Raw genomic sequence first — 18,719 nt, 5'->3', positions numbered from 1 at the left:
TATACCAGTTTTCATATAATCTAGGGAATCACGTATATCCTTAGAACATCTGGCTTAATAAATCCTCACTCTCCTAAGGCAGTTGGGAAATACTTTCTTAGGAGGGAGTACCTCAGACCCAGAAGCACATAAAATGTGTTTTATGATCAGTTTTTAGATTTAGCTTACTTACTTTTGTGTGGTGGCTTTTTTTTTTTTTTCTGGCTAGAGATAATCAAGTATATTATAGTATAAATATATCGTAATAATGTTATCTTTTAAAAATACTTACAGTGAAAGTATGCGAGGCTTAACAGCAAAAGTGACTAGTGGTCTTCTGCCCTTGCCAGAAGTGAGTCTTCAGGCCCTCGAAGATGAAGTAACAGTGGAATCTGTGCTTCATGGAAAGATTGCTGCAGGTATAATAATGTTGCTGAAAATTTACTGATTTGATTGATTTGTAAGATAATAGCATGTATTGTGATTTAATGTGGGAGGAAAAGAAAGCAATACTTGGTTATGGTGGTCTTATATAAATATAAAACCTCTATAGCTGCATAAGTAAGAACACTTGTATACTCTAGAATACATTTTCAGTGAATTTTGGCATAGTTATTGTTCATTTTTCTTAATTAAAAATACTGTAGACTTTGTATCTTTTAGTATTGGATATTTATATTTAGAAAGTAAAAATAATACACAGCTGTTTTTTTTTTCTTTTTTTCTTTTAAGAATGCGTGCTTGTATGCACCAGCCTGGGGTGGGGGAGGGAGGGAGGAACAGAGAGAGGGCGGGAAAGAATCTCAGGCAGGCTCCACACCCAGTGCAGAGCCTGATGCAGGGCTCCATCTCACGACCCTGAGGTCATACTGAGCCAAAATCAAGAGTCGGACACTCAACCAACTGAGCCACCCAGGTGCTCCTGTTATTTCTTTATAATCAGTAAGTTCTTTGGTGTTGAGTTTGGATTAGAATCTAGTCATTATGAATAGAAAAATCTGATTGTAGGGCCCTAGGTAGTAACAAAATACTCAGAACGTCTTGTTTCTTAATTCTACTTATCTGAACAAGATCTTAATGTATAGTTTGATTATGTAATGCAGCAGTAAACTATTCCAGAGTATCCATTAAATTATGGATTTTAGTTTAGTGAGAGGTCTTGTAAAAGACTTTTCTGAAAACGAATTTCACACCATCTATCCTAGAAGGTAGACAGCAAAACATGTCATTTAGCTAGTTACAGTACTGCCCTGTTGAATGTTAAAAGTAGTAACAGTGCTTACTATATGCAAGGCACTGTAACAACTTTTCATTGAGGTATTCGACTCCGAATTCTAAGTAGGCCCTTACTGTTTTGTGCAGCTAAGAATCAAATATCCCAGTTATACAGATAGCAAATGGTGAAAGTGGTCTTTGTGCTTTTGAGGTCTCCATTGTGCCATGCTATTTCCTTAAACTATGTAGCCTCCCTTAGCTGTAACATAGTATGACTAGCTGTGTATTGGATGTACTGGAGACATTACAAATTGAAAAGTTAACCATCTTAGCTGCTCAAGGGAAAATTTGAGTCTGTTCTTGATTATTTCCCTCCCCATATCTATATTCTGTCAATAAGCAGATCCTTGTAGTCTTCTAAGATGAATCTCTAGAATACAAAGATAATTTTAGCTAAACTTTTATACAGTTAAATAACTTGTTTAGTGATGTATGGCTACAAGGGCACCTGGGTGCCCTTGTAGCCACTTCTGTTTATTCATGGTCACTGACCAGGCAGAAGGTATTCTTTTCCTGCTTGGACCCTGTGCTCCCCCTCATTGTCCATTTCCTGGTTAGCAGCTGGAATAAGTTAAAAATATAAATCAGATTGCTTAAAAATCTCCAGTTATTTACATTGTGTACTTAAAAATCCAGATATGACTAGTAAGGGGTGAAGAAGGGCTTCTGGTATTTATTTTTGTATTAGTTTTCTAAATTAGAGTTTGAATTTTTCAGGAATAGGATCATGTGTTCCATTTCATGAGCCCCAGAGCACCTGGTTTAATTGTTGAAGTATGACACAGTGAAAGTGTGAATTTTGGAGTTAGACTAGTGATGCGCTTATGGCTCTGGTATTTGTAGCCATACATGCTTTTTTGTTTTTTAAGATTATATTTATTTATTAGAAAGAGCATGATCAGGATAGGTGGCAGAGAGAGAGGGAGAAGCCTGACTCCAGGCTCGATTCCAGGACCCTGAGATCATGACCTGAGCTGAAGGCAGACACTTAACGGACTTAGCCACCCAGGTGCCCTTGTAGCCATACATCACTAAACAAGTTATTTAACTGTATAAAAGTTTAGCTAAAATTATCTTTGTATTGAAGTGTGACAAGGAATAAATGAGATCTGTTTTTTATAGTGTATATGAAGGTACCATGTAGCATGGTACCTTTACTGAGTGGTTACTTTATTATTGAGGTAATAGTTCTTTAATGTATTTTACTAGTTTGGACCACTCTTTTCTATAAATGCTTAGATTTCACTTTGGAGATAATACATAAAATTATATATAATGAGCTATGTATTAAGTATGTAAAAGATCTAACTTCTATTTATTTGTGTGGTGTACATACGGTATTAAAATAAGGACAATTTTTTGCCTTCTTTTTTTTTTTTCCTTTCCTTTAGGGAGAAGAGGACTTGCTTGCCTGGCTTGTGGTCAACATCTTGAGGTAGTACACTCTCTAACAGGAGAGCGGTTGTCTGCATATAGATTCAGTGGAGTGAATCAACAGCCTCCTATAATCCTAGCTATGAAGGAATTCTCTTGGCAGAAGAGAGTTGGATTGTTAATTGGATTGGAAGAAGCAGAGGGGAGTGTTCTCTGTCTTTACGACCTTGGTGTATCCAGAGTGGTTAAAGCAGTTGTTCTTCCTGGGAGGGTAGGTATTATCTAAGATATGTGAACATGCTACTTTTCATACCTGAACCCCTGCTAATCACACAGGTGTGTTCACTTTATAAATGTATAGCTCGGTGACTTTTCACAGTTTACTTTTATGGCATTGTGTTATTTTTCATTAAAAGTTCAAAATAAGAAGTTAAAGATAGCATGTTATCAAAATAATGTTTAAACTAGAACTTTCTTATTCTTCGTTAGAAAATTGCAAAGTAAAGGTAGGTGTTAATAATGTCAAGTGTTCTAATACTCTTTTAGATGAAAAGTATCGTGAGTCTTATCTTCAGGTGTGCTTTTTGAGGACACTGAAAGTTTGTATTAAAATATTATTATACTCATTAGTATGGCATTTTTTGTTTTTTCTTTTTTGAGACTGTAGCCTTGAAACAACACGGAAAATATGTCTTCAGTGTTTTTTAAGATTTGAATAATATTTAAATAGATTCATTTATAATCACCATTTATTAATTCTAATATATGTATGCTTTCCATATAGCAAACATCTTAACCAGTAGTAAGTATAGAAGGACTTTTAATTCAGGTTGTTTCTCCAGCAGGTTTATTCCTGCTCTTCCATTCATGGTAAGAAAAAATTATGTACTTAACAAATATACACACACACATAAATACAAAATGATGTAAGAATAGAATTCTCTCTGTACATAGTGTGGGGAAAAAAGTAACAAGTATACTATGAACAATATACAATATAGACTAAGCAATATACAAATAATATATATAGCATACAAACAAGGACATATGCATGCATATAAATGTATTTTGTGGTCATAGACTAATTTTTAAAGTTAAAGGGAGGTAAATGTCAAAATACTGTATTTTTGCAGTTTGAGGAAGCTGACTCAGAGATATGTAGGGGTCAAAGTGGTTTATAGCCTGGTATCTTAATTGTACTTGCCAGTGCAGATTTTAAAGGCAGAATTAATTTAGTGGTTTATTGAGTGCTTACTATAGATCAAGCTATGTGCTAAATTTTGGAGATAAGTAGATAAATAGGACTTGGTCCATGCTATTGAAAAAGCTGGTAATCTAGGGAGCGAAGACAGGTAATAAGTTTACAGCGTATATATAGTATTTTGATTAACTCAGCAATGAAACATGGAAACACCTGGATAATTTCTACTCAGGAGGTTGGACAGCTTAGGAAGAGAGACCAGCATATAAGAAGTCACAGTATATGGAACATTAGGAAACTGGGCTTATTTGGAATGGCTTTGGAGAGGGAAAGGCAGAGGTGGGGTCTGGAAATACTGAGGATTGAGATAGTAAATGGCCCTGTTTGCAGTTAGTGGCCTCCTGCCTGAAGTCTGGTAAAGTCATTTTAAGTTTAAAGCAGAACTCTAGTGTAAAAATTTTGTTGGATTGGAGTAGTTTGGGCAGATAATGGTGGTGAGCTGAACCAGGAAAATGACCCTAGAAACGGAGAGGATGGGACAGATTCAGAATACATTCAGGAGGTGACATGGACAGGACCTGTTGATCATTTAGTTAAGAGTAATTGAGAAGGAACAAGAGTTTAGATAAGTTGATTGCTCAGTTGCATGGATGATTGGTATCACACGGAAGAGGGATTATAGAAGGGAAGGATTGGGAGACTAGTGATAGATACCTTCCATAGAAGTTTAGTTAACTAGTTGTTTTTTTGGCTTAGGCACAGTATTCCCTCTTAAATTTGCTTTTTACTGCCTATTTTAAAATTAACCAAGGTATCATTATCAATTAATTCATAGAGTATTTGTATGAGGGCTGCAAACTGAGATAGATTTCTGAACCCCTGTCTTAGGGAATTGGAGAGACTGTGCTCTAGTATTTATAGACATTATTGCATTATTTAGAAAAGGTAGGCAGTCCATGCAATTACAGCTTTCAGAATTAGAAACACTGTAGAATATCTTGTGTACCAATGAAGTATAGACAGAGCCAGACTTTTGTCTGTGGTAATAAATTAAGCCTGAAACAAACTTTACTCATATTAACACATAAGCCATTGATAATAAATTTCCTCTTTACTTTTTTTTTGTTTGTTTGTTTGTTTGTTTGTTTTTTCCTCTTTACTTTTTTTTTTTTTTCTTCCCCTCTTTACTTTTTAGGACACTCATCAGTATTATAGTAGAAGTCACTACTTACTATCATATATCATACCTAATTCTTGTGAATTAGGGGAAATAGAAGGAAAGCTGAGTATAAAATACAGATTATTATAATATATGATTATATTATTTTAAATGTACAGACATTTAAAATTTGACTTATGAGAGAAAGGGATAAAAACATAACTCCATAATTAGCTACAGTACGATTTTTTTTTTTTTTTTTTAATTTAAGTTCTTGGTAAATGTCTGTGATCCAGGCATGGCCAAAGCCTGAAGTCCATTATAAAGAAGGTTAGACCTTTTCAGTCTTTAAGGCATAAACAGGACTTTTATTTTTAAAGAGTAAACAGTAAATTTTTCTTGAATGATTTATTTTTACTCTTCTTTAGGAGAAGAGGCTATCTGATCATGGAATAGCTGGTTGAGAGCTTTGAAGAGAAAAATCTAGGTTTGAGTTTTACACTTAATGTCTGTGTGACTTGAATAACCCCAGCTAAAATTGCTAAGCTTCAGGGTGGTTTCATCTTTGCATAGATAGAATTATATATGATCCAATATCCAGGGTTATCATGAACATCACAGGAACCAATTAGCACAAGGCCTGGCATATAGTAAGCTTTCAGTAAACATCAGTTATTCCAACTGCATGATTTGTTATGTATTGAAATAATGGTGTCATTTCTATTTTATCTGAAGATTTCATTATGTTATTCAGATTTACAAGTATCAGATGCAAATTTATATTAGAAAATGTTTTAAATCCATGATAACTAATAACCTTTAACCTTCAAATTTGTTGTGTTTTTTAATTGTATTTTCTCACTTTGTATAAGAAGAACAAATGCTATATTCTGCTTTCTAGGTGACAGCAATTGAACCTATAGTTAGTCATGGAGGAGCCAGTGCAAGCACACAGCATTTGCACCCAAGCCTGCGGTGGCTTTTTGGTGTGGCAGCAGTGGTGACCGATATTGGACAGATCCTTCTTATTGACCTGTGTTTGGATGACATGTCATGCAGTCAGAATGAATTAGAGGCATCAGGTAATTGTTTAAAACCCAAAACTGAGCACCTGAATATTCTGGTATAATGGATTTGTTTGATTTTTAAATACTGAAAATTTTTTATATAGAAGCTGTATGTCTTTGTTTCTTTTATTGTTGGGACCTATTATTGTTTTGGGCATTGTGGATACTTTTCGCATGAGTTATTCTATTTTATTGACGAGGTGTTCATATATTTAAAGTAAGTCTTGAAAGAGAGATTTTGATTTCTTTTTTTAGATACACTTGAAAAATAGTTGTTATTAAGTATATGCTAGAAGGGCTGAAGGTATTAGAAAACCTTTATCTTTATTGGTCAGTATAAAATTATCCAGTTGTGTGGCATCTAACGTAGTGTTTTTGGCATGCTGATTATGTGGTTACAGTAAGACAAGTTAGAAATAAAGTAATGTAATAGGAAATAACACAGTAATCAAAGGTTTTATTTCACAAAATAACATCCCAAGGTCCTGAGATCAAGTCCTACATCAGGCTCCCTGCTCAATGAGGAGCCTGCTGCTTCTTCCTCTGCCTGTGTCTCTGCCTCTTTCTGTGTGTCTCTCCTGAATAAATACATAAAATCTTTTTTAAAAGTATGCATTATGAAGTTTCAGGAAAGGACCATTTGATCTTGAGGACCTTCTTGATATTTGAAGCAGTCCTGTAATATTAGGGTAGAATATGTTTCTCAATGGATCAGCTAAGAAACAGATGATCATTATTTTATCCCAATTTATAATGAGCATAACTAATAAAAATTGTTAGTGCGTAGAACTGCTTAAAACTGCAAGTAGTAAAAATTGAATTTAACCAGAAATTTAAGAACCAAATTAGATTTCTGAACAAAATTTTAAATCTGTAAAATATGCCTTGAGAAAATTTGATTTGGCAAAAGTTAAGGCCACATGGACACTTAAGGAAAAGAAAAATCCAGTGATAAAAACTGTCTTAAAATTTGTTATGTACAAAGATCTGACTGATTAACCTTGGGTAAAATTTAAATGAAAAGACTTGACTAGCAGAAATAACAACTAAAAATGAACTTAGTGGATATTAGATATGCTTAAACTACTCTTCATAGAAAATTGGTAGAGGAATTAAATAGTTTTGATGGAATTTTATAGAAGATCTTTTTAGTACTACTGACTTGCTTAAGAAATTAGTTTATCTGAGAGACTGCCCCACATTTTGGAATTTTTAGGGTGGTTTTATGTGGTATCGTTTACATTTTGTATTTTCTGCAAATGCAAGTTAGCTTTGATTAGATTCAGATGTGACATTTGGCAAGGGCACTTCCGGAAGTGGTGGACATGGTGTATTGTATCACATCAGGAGGCACATGGTGTCTTGTTTCATCTTTAGTGATCAGTGGATTCAGATGATGACACCATGATCCTTCCTTGTTAACATTTCCCATCAACGTCTGTACCAGTGATTCTCAACCAGGGGATCTTTCTTAATGTCTTGGAGACCCTTTTGGTTGTTGCTCCTGGAAGGTGATGGTGCTACTGGCATCTAGTAGACAGAGGCCAGGGATGCAGTTGATTATCTTGTGATGCAGAGGGCCATTCCCCTCAGCAAAGATTTATCTGACCCAAAGTGTCAGTAGAGCCAAGGTTGAACCAACCCTATTTAAATTAAATGTTTCATCTATCGAGATCATTACCTAAATCTCTTAATTCATTAGGGGACACAAAAATGATGATTTTAAAATTCTGTTACTCTAAAGAAGAATTTTCTCAGTAACTAAGGCTATTTGCTTACCCTGAAATATAGGCTGTACAGACAGGGCAGGATAAATGCTTACTATTTCTTCAAGTACTCATTTTCAGAGTAAGGAGGTAGTACCCAGTTACTTAAAATGGTTTAGTAAGGTCTTTTGTAGGTGAAGAGGACAGGAATTCAGGAGGCTTTGCATATTTAATTAATGTCTTTCATTCATTTACTTTACTTATTGTTTATTGACGTTCAAGAGAAAAAAAATTTTTAAACTAATGAGAGCTCCTTCATGTAGTCTGACAGATGCTCCTTAGGCTTCCTAGGTTTCTGGCACAAGATATACTAGGCTTATCCTGCGTATTTTCTGCCCCAGACCTGGAACTGGCCATTTCTCCAAGGGGAACATTTAGGTTCTTAGTTCTAAATTTGAATAAGGAAACCCATCAGCTTTGTTTGTGATTAAGGAAATTGTTTGATCCTTTTTTAAAAATGTGATTCAGATAATATTTGTGATGTGCTTGAGGGTTTCAAAAATTACATAATTAAATGTATTTTGAAAATTAGATTATTTAACTGGATATTGGTGGCTATTTTATAGTTCATCATGCTTTGTTAGCATTAATCTGATTTTAATTGACCACAGCTTGAATAGTGGGTGACACATTTGCTCTTGTGGTTGTTAGCATCTGTTAATCTTGTTTTTCTAGACCTTGAAGTTGTGTCTGGCATCCCGGCTGAAGTGCCACACATCAGGGAGACAGTGATGCGTGAGGGACGCCACCTGTGTTTCCAGTTGGTGAGCCCATCGGGTACCCCTGTGTCAGCTCTCCGCTATATCAGCAGGACGAACCAGCTCGCTGTGGGCTTCTCTGATGGTTATCTAGCTCTTTGGAATATGAAAAGCATGAAAAGAGAGTAAGTACAACTTTTTTCTCTTACTTGATTATTGGTAGTTTCTTTCTAAATATAACATACTCAGTTATTACTATTTTGAAATTATCACGAGAAAAGAGAAAAAGGTATGATAGATTAATGATTGAATGAGTCAATATGAAGAAATTGTTCATTGCATGAAATCATAACTTTATGCAAGAAAGGAATGACTTAGCATGTGAATTTAGGTTGACTCAGTATATATTTAAAAGGCATTTCAGTTACTAGTAAAACATGACTCTAAACTATATTTGTGCAGTATGGATTCTTTCAGGAATACTTTTCCTTATAACCATGAGTGTAAAGTAGTGGCCAATAGGATTAGTTCTCAGCTGCCAGAAAAGCTTTTTTTTTTTTTTTTTTTTTTTTTTTTAATTTTTATTTATTTATGATAGTCACACACACAGAGAGAGAGAGAGGCAGAGACATAGGCAGAGGGAGAAGCAGGCTCCACGCACCGGGAGCCCGACGTGGGATTCGATCCCGGGTCTCCAGGATCGCGCCCTGGGTCAAAGGCAGGCGCCAAACTGCTGCGCCACCCAGGGATCCCGCTTTTTTTTTTTTTTTTTTTTTAATCAAAGTTGAAAGTCACCGTGTTTTACAATTTTTATGCTGTCTAAACTTTCCCCAGTGTTACTGATAACTTTTTTTTTTTTTTCTCTCTTCATGATTTTACTTAATTTTACAGAGAGGGCCAGGGGGAGAAGGGGTGGGGGGCAGAGCTGCCAAGCAGACTCTATGCTGATGAGTGTGGTGCTTGATGGGATCAATCCCATGACCCTGAGGTCACAACCTGAGACAGAACCAAGGGTCAGACACTTAAACAGGTACACCCCCCAGGTGCCCTGACACCTCTTAAATGAATATTTATGGTGTTAAAACTGCTGAGGGGGGCACCTGGCTGGCTTAGTCGGAAGAGTGTGACTCTTGATCTTGGGATCATGAGTTCGATCCCCACATGGGATGTGGAGATGACTTAAAAATACATTCTTTTTTAAACTTTATTTTATTTAAGTCATGAAGTTGGCAGTGCTATTACCTACTAGCTCCCTAGGGTAAGCCCACCTCAACGGTCTTTGCTTGAGAATCTTTCACCAGCTTTTGTCTTTGAATTGCTCCTACATGAATGCCTGGAGAACTTGGCTTCTACAGTCTTTCCCCAGCTCTGTCATTCTTGGCTAATTATGCTTTTTAAGTGGTTTATGGGAAATCTTCAGATTCTCACTTGTTGGGGTATCGTGATGGGGAAACTGACTACATGCAAGCAGCTGAGATTGAGGGTTGTGTCCATGTTCATCTCTTCTTGAGTACCTCTCACTGGAGCAATACACACTGGTGCACGCTCCCCTGACAGGAAGGTCTAGTTCCTATATGCGTGCATGTGCGTGTTCATGGTTTTGGCCCTTCCGTGCTATCTGTGTCCGTTGTCTTGCTGTCCTCTACCCTGTGTGTTCTGGAAGATAAGATGATCCTGTGAACGGTAGTTGCCCTAACCCAGATCCTCACATGAGAACCCTTTATTGGCTCTGCATGCAATTATAATTTAAAAGTAGGAACCGTTGTACTTTCTGTGCCTGTTACAGGTACTACACACAGCTGGAAGGTGGGAGAGTCCCCGTGTATGCAGTCACTTTTCAAGAACCTGAGAATGATCCTCGTAATTGCTGTTACCTATGGGCGGTTCAGTCAACACAAGATAGGTAAGCATGACACGTGTGGTTTTTAAAAATACTTGTCAAAGATGAGGCAGCAGTTAATTTCTTTTGGCAAGCTTTATGTATAGTGTCTCTTTTTGGATAATTCAGTGAATTAGTAAGTGGTAGTTGAAATGATTTTGAAAGTTAAAGGATTGTTTCTATGTGGTTGAGTAAATTCTGAGATATCAGTAAGAAATTGTGCTTGTTTGATGTGTTTGAATGCTATTTCCAATAGTAAGCCAGTACAGGTGGGTGGGCAGCCTTATTGCCTTAAGACAGTTTTTGTGGCCTTCTGTATTCTTTCACAAGAACATTCTTACACTTTTAAAAATCTCATTTCTCTTTTTCTCTTTGTTGAGTATGCCTCTCTCATTTTTATTTACCCTTACTCTGCTCCCTGGTCCTCCTGTTTGCCTTTTTTAGTATATTCCTTCATTAACTTGGTTAATTTTTCTCTGTCATAAGATCTAATTTTGTCCCAGTTAAAGCTAATGAGAAATCTTTCCTTTCAACTGATCAAACTAGTTAAGTTTGTTCAGTTAGAATAGTACGTTGATGTTCTGTTTTTCTTTCGTTTTGTTCTTTCTTGAATGATTAGGGAAACAGTTGATCTTGTAATATAAATGCTGTGGTGGTGGTGGTGGTGGTAATGCATGGTTCCTAGTACTTTCTCTCCCCAAGTCCATTCTGCCTTGGGCTCTAGGGACCTGAATCGTGATCAGTTTGGATTTTTGTGTTAGATGTCCCCACTTGGTTTGGTCTTGCCTTCCTCTGTAGTAAGTCAGGAAAAGAAGAATTGATTTGCCACTTTGAACTTTGTCAATCCTGGAAAAATATCAAAATGAAAATATGGAGACTGCTCTTGGGCTACCCCTCATTGAGTGAAACCCATTTCTGTTCATCTGAGTGTAGTGTGGGCAACAGTTGGAGGGATGTGCCCTGTGAGGGCTCTCAATGGTGGGGAATGCAAGGGGACTTTTATCTAAACAATTGTATTCTGTTTATTTTTCCTCCTAGAACTGTCTTCTTAGTATAAGTTCTATTAATTTTTTATTCTTTATGTGGGTTTTTGTATTTTATAACCTCTGAATTTCTCACACTAAACTCTGGAGTGTTTTTCTCTTATTTTGGAACTTGGTGAATAAGTCTGCATTCTTTTTTTTTTTTTTTTTTTTACCATACCACTCTTGATTCTTTTAGTTATTATCTGTAAGTGGTGCCTACTCTGTTCTTACAATCATAAAGGTATCTGAATATTCTGTTTCTGACTTTCTTTTGTAAATTCTTGTGAACTGTATGCACTTCTCTTTGTCCTTTTTGAAATAGTTTTCAGAGCTGTCTACAGCACATTCTTGAACAGTGTGGGAGAGGGACTCTGACCCCCTTGTGCCATTAGAAATCCACATACAACTTTTGACCTCCCCCACCACACCCCCAAAATTTAGCTACTCATAGCCTACTGTTGACCAGAAGCCAAATGAATAAATATCAACAGCACATATTTTGTGTGTTAAATGTGTTATATACTATATTCTTAAAATAATGCCTAAGGTTTTGCTTAATTTTTTTTTTTTAAAGATTTTATTTATTTATTCATGAGAGACACACAGAGAGAGAGAGAGAGAGAGAGGCAGAGACATAGGCAGAGGGAGGAGCAGGCTCCACGCAGGGAGCCTGATGTGGGACTTGATCCTGGGACCCCAGGATCATGCCCTGGGCCAAAGGCAGGCACTAAATCACTGAGCCACCCAGGCGTCCCGGTTTTGCTTAATTTTTTGAGTATATCTATGCTGTGCGATTCATCTGCAGGTTTTTTCAAATTGTCACAAATCTCCCAAAAATTTCCCGTTGTATTTATTGAAAAAAAAAAAAAAAAAAAAACTGCATACAGATAGCCCCAACAGTTCAAGGGTCAACTGTATTTGCATTTGAAGCACAAATGAATCCCAGTCTAAACTATGGGCAGAATATACTGTTTCTGTTTCTCTTACAGTGATGCCCTGTGTTTACTTATCTTTATTATCCACAACACACCAAATAAATAACCCAAGGGAACAATTCTGTAGTGACTTTTAAACCACTTCCTAGTATTCTGTATATCCTTTTAATAGGACAGGGTTAATTTAATTGATAAGTTGGATTATTTATTCCTACATGATTTACTTTGCATTTGTTGGTATTATTGATGTGAAATATTTTTGAGAGGGGTATTTTTGTGCACTTCTAGTCTTTGATTTGGGCCCTTAAATTAGTAGATCATGGACCTCTTTGAGAATTTGATGAAGGCTGTGATATATATTGGTATATGTATGTAATGTGATTTTTTTTTTTTTTAAGATTTTATTTATTCATGAGAGACACAGGCAGAGGGAGAAGTGGGCTCCCTGTGCCTGATGTGGGACTCGATCCTAGGACCCTGGGATCATGCCCTGAGCTGAAGGCAGATGCTCAACCACTGAGCCACCCAGGTGTCCCATGTAATATGATTTAAAGCAGAGTTCCTGACATGTGGTCTGTGGGTAGACATAGAGCAGTCTGTAAGCTCCTGGATATTACATATAAGATTATTTACATTTGCTTATGTATATATGTGAACAATACAAAATAAAAATACATATGTACACATATACAAATAATATGTATACACATGTATAAATAATAGTCATAGACATATGCAAATAGTACTTACACACATAACTAATGCTTATACACATGTTGGTATGTATAAGTAGATGGCATTAGTATTATAAGTGGATGAAAATAATATGAAGTATAAGTCTCAATTAGAAAGACAGGTGATATGGTCCTTCCTTTTCTCCATCAGAATGATTATATAAACAGAATAAAAAAGGAAAACCAAAAGAATCACTTGTAAAGTGATTATACCATCACGGAATTACATGAGTATCGATTTTAAATTGTTGCCATGGTGCTCATCAATTAGAATAAAAGCCATGTTAATTTTGTAATCTGGAAAGGGGAATGAAAAAACTGTTGTTCCCTTTATTTTTTTTTATTTTTTATTTTTTTTTCTGTTGTTCCCTTTAATGTTGGTTGTATACAGTTTATCTTTAGTATTTGGTCTTTTAGAGATTATTTGTTTTTGTTTCATGTCCATATGTTTATTCATTCCACAAAATCATTAAGTGATTATATGTGCTAGTGACTGTTGTAGAAAATGTAGTGATGCATAACACCAATAAGTTTCTGTACTTCTAGATGTTATATTTCGGTGACTACATTTCATAAATATACTAGTGCATATATTTCATATAATTTCGAGTATTGATGTTAAATACAGAAAAATAAAACTGGGAGAGGAGATCTAGAATATGGTGTAGGGAACTGTTCTTTTAGATAGTATAGTTGGGGAGATTTGAAAGAAGTTGGGGCATGTCGGTAGGAGAGCCATGGAGGTAATCTGGGGAAAAGAATGCAAAGGCCTTAGAAAAATGTCTCAAGGCACACAGCAAGAAGAGTAGTAAAGGGTAGAATGTATATATAGGTCACAGATGAGGTCAGAAGAGTAGAACTAATTTATATAGGGAGGATAAAGTAAGTGTTTGAATTTGGTCTGGCTAGATCAGACCAATTAAATCAATTTCTGGTGATTGGGTTTAAGCATAAGTATTTTTTCAAAGCTCCTCTGGTGATTCTAATAATAAGCAAACAAGATAGAGAACCACCAGCCCAGAGTGAGAACAGAGAAGGGAGCTAGAAACCTTTCTGCACTTGAAGATAATTGATGGTGGAGAAGCCTCAGAGGGTAGAACAGCCAGCAGAGGACTAAGGGTAGTGTAGTGTAAGGAACATGAAGATTGTGTGACATCCTGGAGGCCAAGTAGAATATGTGTTTTAAGAAGGATCAGCCAAAAAGAATAAGAATTCAAATTCAGACAATATGGAAATCAGTGGTCTTAATACTTACTGCATACTGTACTTGAGCAGTGAAGAGTTGATTTGGTATCTTTGCCTTCTATTCATATTCTGGAGCCCTCATTCTGTGATTCAGGGCAGCAACTTACTTCTTCATTTGAGGTAGAAGCCTAGCAAGGTGGAGGAAGAGACCAGGAAGAAGAAGCAAAGGACAGGCAGTCCTCTAAAGAGGGTTTTCTGTAGTTGCCATGGGATAATTCTGTTTATATCCTGTTGGCCAGAACGTGGGCCTGCTGCATCCATCTTAAAGGAAGCTGGGAAATGTTTCAGATAGCCATGTGCCTAACTAGAGCACACCTGTTAAAGATGGGGAGAAGGAATGTTGGGTAAACGCTTATGATCTCTGCCACGGAAGGGGTCACCTGAAATGTGCAAATAACATCAGCTTAAGTTAATTGGAATCTGTTACAGATAAAAATTAGTTATTGTTTCAGAGGAGTGCATTTTGTGAAAACGACCAAATAAAGGTAAGTTCTTCACATTGACCTTCAATTTGTCATGTGCGCTCAATATTGTCTACTGGACAGAAAGAGATACTCAATGTGTTAAAAGGATCTTTAGTGTTTCTTCTCAGCTCGTTTCTGTTTCTTTCAGTGAAGGGGATGTTTTGAGTTTACATCTACTTCAGCTGGCCTTTGGTGATAGAAAGTGTTTGGCATCAGGGCAAGTCTTGTATGAGGTAAATGTACTGGGAATATGGGTTCATTATGACCATTTTTATCATTGTTTGCCTATTTTAGTCTTGAAGATAATAACATATTGAAAAGTTATTCTTCTATTCAAGTTAATGCTGTATTCACAGTGTAATGAAGAAAAGTGTTAGATTAGGGATCAGAAGACTAGCTGTTTTACCAAGGTAGCCCTCTTAACTCACCCACCTATCATTTTCATCTGAAATGAAGGGATTGAGCAAGACTCATCTTGTGACCTAATTGATACTCAGGAAAAAGAGGTCCACTTTGTTGCTCTAATATATCAAGCAGTAAGCCATGGGGTGACTTTATAAACAGTTGTGGGGCACTTGGCTGGCTCAGTCGGTGGAGCATGCAACTCTTGATCTCAGGGTTGTGAGTTGGAGCCCCACGCTGGGTGTAGAGATTACTTAAAATCTTTTTTTGTTGTGTTTTTGAAAGAGAGAGTGCAAGTGAGGTAGGGAGCAGAGGGAGAGAGAGAATCTTTAGCAGGGTCCACATTTAGCATGGAGCCCAATGCAGGGCTCAATCTCACAATCCCAAGATCATGACCTGAGCTGAAATCAAGAGTCAGATGCTCAACTGACTAAGCCACCCAGGCACCCCATTTAAAAATAAAAATCTAAAAAAAAAAAAAATCTAAAAAAAAATAAAAATAAAAATCTTTATAAAAGTAAATACAATTTCTTAAATTAAAAAAAATGGTCTTTCCACTTCTAAAAAAGGATAAGTACATTAGCCTTTCAGGTGACTGTTTTTCTAGCTGAATTCTTCAAGAAAAAGTGGCATGCTGCTAATAGCCATGTTGCCCCTACATTTCTTTGTATAGAATAGGGTTTCTTAACCTAGTGTTTGAGGTTATGTGGATGGGCTTTAAAGAATCCATGAATTATATGTAACATTTTTATGATTATGCATTTTTCTGGGAAAAGTTTCATAGCTTTTGTTAGATTGTTTTTCCCCCTAAAGATGTATCTATTTGAGAGAGAGCACATGCATGTGCATGGTGGGTAGGAGGGGTAGGTAGAGGGAGAGAGAGAGAATCCTAAGCAGACTCTAAACTGAGCGTGGAACCCAAAGAGGGTCTCGATTCCACAACCATGAAACCACGACCTGAACCAAAACCAAGACTCATGCACTCAACTGACTATGCCACGCAGGTGCCTCAGCTTTTGTTAGATTCTTAAAGAGATTGATGAGCAAAAAAAATTTACGAGCTGCTATTCTAGAGCAAGAATTTCACTGAGAACACAGGAAGAGGTTTGCTGGCCTGAGTATATTTGTACATAATTGTGATGGTTAGTCCAGTTTACACTCTAGCTGAAAATACATGAAGGTTTTCGTGTTTGATAACTGCCTTAGAAGGTTTGTTGGTTACTATTTTTAAGAGACTGAGTTTAGCCTTTTGTTTGTGTTTAAGCCATATAAAATTTCAGAGCCTTTTTCTGTGATTTGTTCTCTTTATTCTTTAAGTTTGTGTTTTCTTTGTATTGTATGAAAAATTTTTAAATTCAGAGAACATTTAATTTTTTAATGTCTTCTGGCTTAGAATTCTATTAAGATAGAGATTTGTGTACATTTTATGTTTCAGGGATTAGAGTACTGTGAAGAGAGATACACACTGGACCTCACAGGTGGCATGTTTCCTTTGAGGGGACAGACTAGTAATACCAAACTTTTGGGGTGCCAGAGTATAGAGAAATATCGATATCATGGCGACAGAGAGGAAGGTATGAATGAAGGTTGGTTAAAAGCAGTCTTATATGTCTTGTGGAATGCTTGATTTTAATATTTATCTTGATTTAAGATTTATGACAGATATTGCTTTTTAGCAATATTTCATACTCCTGGCAGTTAAAAAAAATTGGAATACTGATTATAGAATTGCTTTAGGGGTCTGTATGAGATACTTGGTATTTCTTACTTTCCAGTTTGCTGTGCAGAACCCAAGTAGAGTAGATCAAAGGACCCTTAAATGAGGGACCATTGTATTTTTTGGGGGGGGGGGGGACCATTGTATTTTAATCCAGCTCTCTAAACATACAAGAATGGTCTCTAGTTTTGACTAGTATGAATAGTCAAAATAATGGTTCCTTGTGTATTTTTTGACACAAATGGCAAACATGACTTGGTTGTCTTTAGTTTTTCTCTTTCGTTTAGTATCCTCCCTTTTTCCTGCTAAACAACCCTTGCACAGTAAAAATGCCATAGATTTTGGAATCTAATGTAGCTTCAGATGTCAGCTCTGTCACTAGTTGTAACCCTTGACAAATTATTTAACATTTCTGAGCCTCCCTTTACCCACCTATGAGTGGAATAATACAGTTGTACTTTTTGCAAAGGGTGGCTGTGAAAAAGAAATATGGTCCTGGGGTAGGTTCATTCAGCTCTGGGCATGTTCCCTAGAGTAGAGTCCTGTTTGTGTGTGTTTAAATTGGGATTCACTCTCATGGGTAGCTCCTCCATCCTGGGTACATCCTCTGTGCCTCTCCTACGTCTGTGTTTGTGGTCCAGTCTTCACATCCAGCTAAAAGTGCCCAGAATACCACTCTTCAGACTCTACCTCTTATTCCCTACTCCTCTCTGCTTTTATGTTTTCCATTAGTTGTGTCTCAGATGTTTGCTTTTTTCTCTCTTGTTGATGCCTCTTACTTGTTGATGCCTCCTACTTGTTCTTGTCTTTCTGTTCCCCACAACCACTGTCCAGGTGCTTGTCTCTATCCCCTCACTCCCCTTCCCATAGAGTTGGAGCAGCCCTTCTCCACTAGAAAGCTGGGTGCCTCACAGCTTCCATTTTCGGTATTGACAATCTCTGGTACTGGCTGTGTGCCCTTGTTAGGAGAAGGATAATTGTCTGCTTTTCCCTCTAGTACCTCAAAGTTGCCAAAATGTTAAACGAAAACAAACCAGGAATAACTTTGCTGGTTAGTACTTTTTAATGAAATCTTCTTGAAATGGAGAAACAGTAAAGATATAAGATATATCTTTACAAGATCTAAAGATACCACTTACAGAATGAGTGATAGAAATGTGCTTTGACATATCAAGTATGATTAAAACTTCATAATTTATGAGAAAATGTTGCTAAAATTTTATTTGAGATCATTTTACTTTGTGATTACTCAATGTATAAAAATTATATTCTTTCTTTTAGCTCTGTCTCCTGACACTAGTGTTTCAGTCTTTACCTGGCAGGTGAATATATATGGACAAGGAAAGCCCTCTATGTATTTAGGGCTTTTTGACATAAATCGTTGGTATCATGCACAAATGCCAGATTCATTAAGGTATGATTTCTCCCTCTCTTTTTTTGTATTTGTATGTGTGGCAGCTCAGTGATTTGATAATTTTGTAAAATTTTCTTTTAGATCAGGAGAGTATCTGCATAATTGCTCTTATTTTGCATTGTGGTCACTGGAGTCTGTTGTGAATAAGACTTACCCACATTACATCTTGGATGTACTAGTAAATGAGAGAAGCTTAAGTCGAGGAATCCCTCCTTCATATCCACCTCCTGAGCAGTTTTTTAACGCAAATATTTACAATTTTGGTATGTATTTCCTTAACATTACCTTTTGAGAAAAATAATACACACAAGGATGTCTGTGTGTAATATATATATATGTATAGTGTGTGTGTGTGCGTACATAAATGGGCAATACATAGTGTGTA

General features: G+C 36.4%; 1 protein-coding gene across 4 annotated transcripts in view; it reads left to right on the top strand.

Annotated features, from left to right (window-relative positions):
* Positions 1 to 18,719, top strand: part of AHCTF1 (AT-hook containing transcription factor 1) — a 77,245-nt gene that overhangs the window by 12,756 nt on the left and 45,770 nt on the right. For 3 of the 4 annotated variants that reach the window (XM_038542784.1, XM_038542782.1, XM_038542785.1), the window contains 9 exons: positions 274 to 398; positions 2,646 to 2,899; positions 5,890 to 6,070; positions 8,497 to 8,704; positions 10,306 to 10,422; positions 14,950 to 15,034; positions 16,639 to 16,789; positions 18,202 to 18,334; positions 18,416 to 18,597. In XM_038542784.1, coding sequence (XP_038398712.1) covers positions 281 to 398; positions 2,646 to 2,899; positions 5,890 to 6,070; positions 8,497 to 8,704; positions 10,306 to 10,422; positions 14,950 to 15,034; positions 16,639 to 16,789; positions 18,202 to 18,334; positions 18,416 to 18,597 — 1,429 coding nt within the window. In that variant the 5' untranslated portion in view covers positions 274 to 280. The remainder of the gene's footprint in view (positions 1 to 273; positions 399 to 2,645; positions 2,900 to 5,889; positions 6,071 to 8,496; positions 8,705 to 10,305; positions 10,423 to 14,949; positions 15,035 to 16,638; positions 16,790 to 18,201; positions 18,335 to 18,415; positions 18,598 to 18,719) is intronic. The other variant, XM_038542781.1, reaches the window with a different exon arrangement.

Source organism: Canis lupus, chromosome 7 (genome assembly GCF_011100685.1).
Source record: "Canis lupus familiaris isolate Mischka breed German Shepherd chromosome 7, alternate assembly UU_Cfam_GSD_1.0, whole genome shotgun sequence".
Classification (NCBI taxonomy): Eukaryota; Metazoa; Chordata; class Mammalia; order Carnivora; family Canidae; genus Canis; species Canis lupus.
Note: the sequence above shows the minus strand (reverse complement) of the source record. Positions and strands in the feature narration are given on the sequence as shown.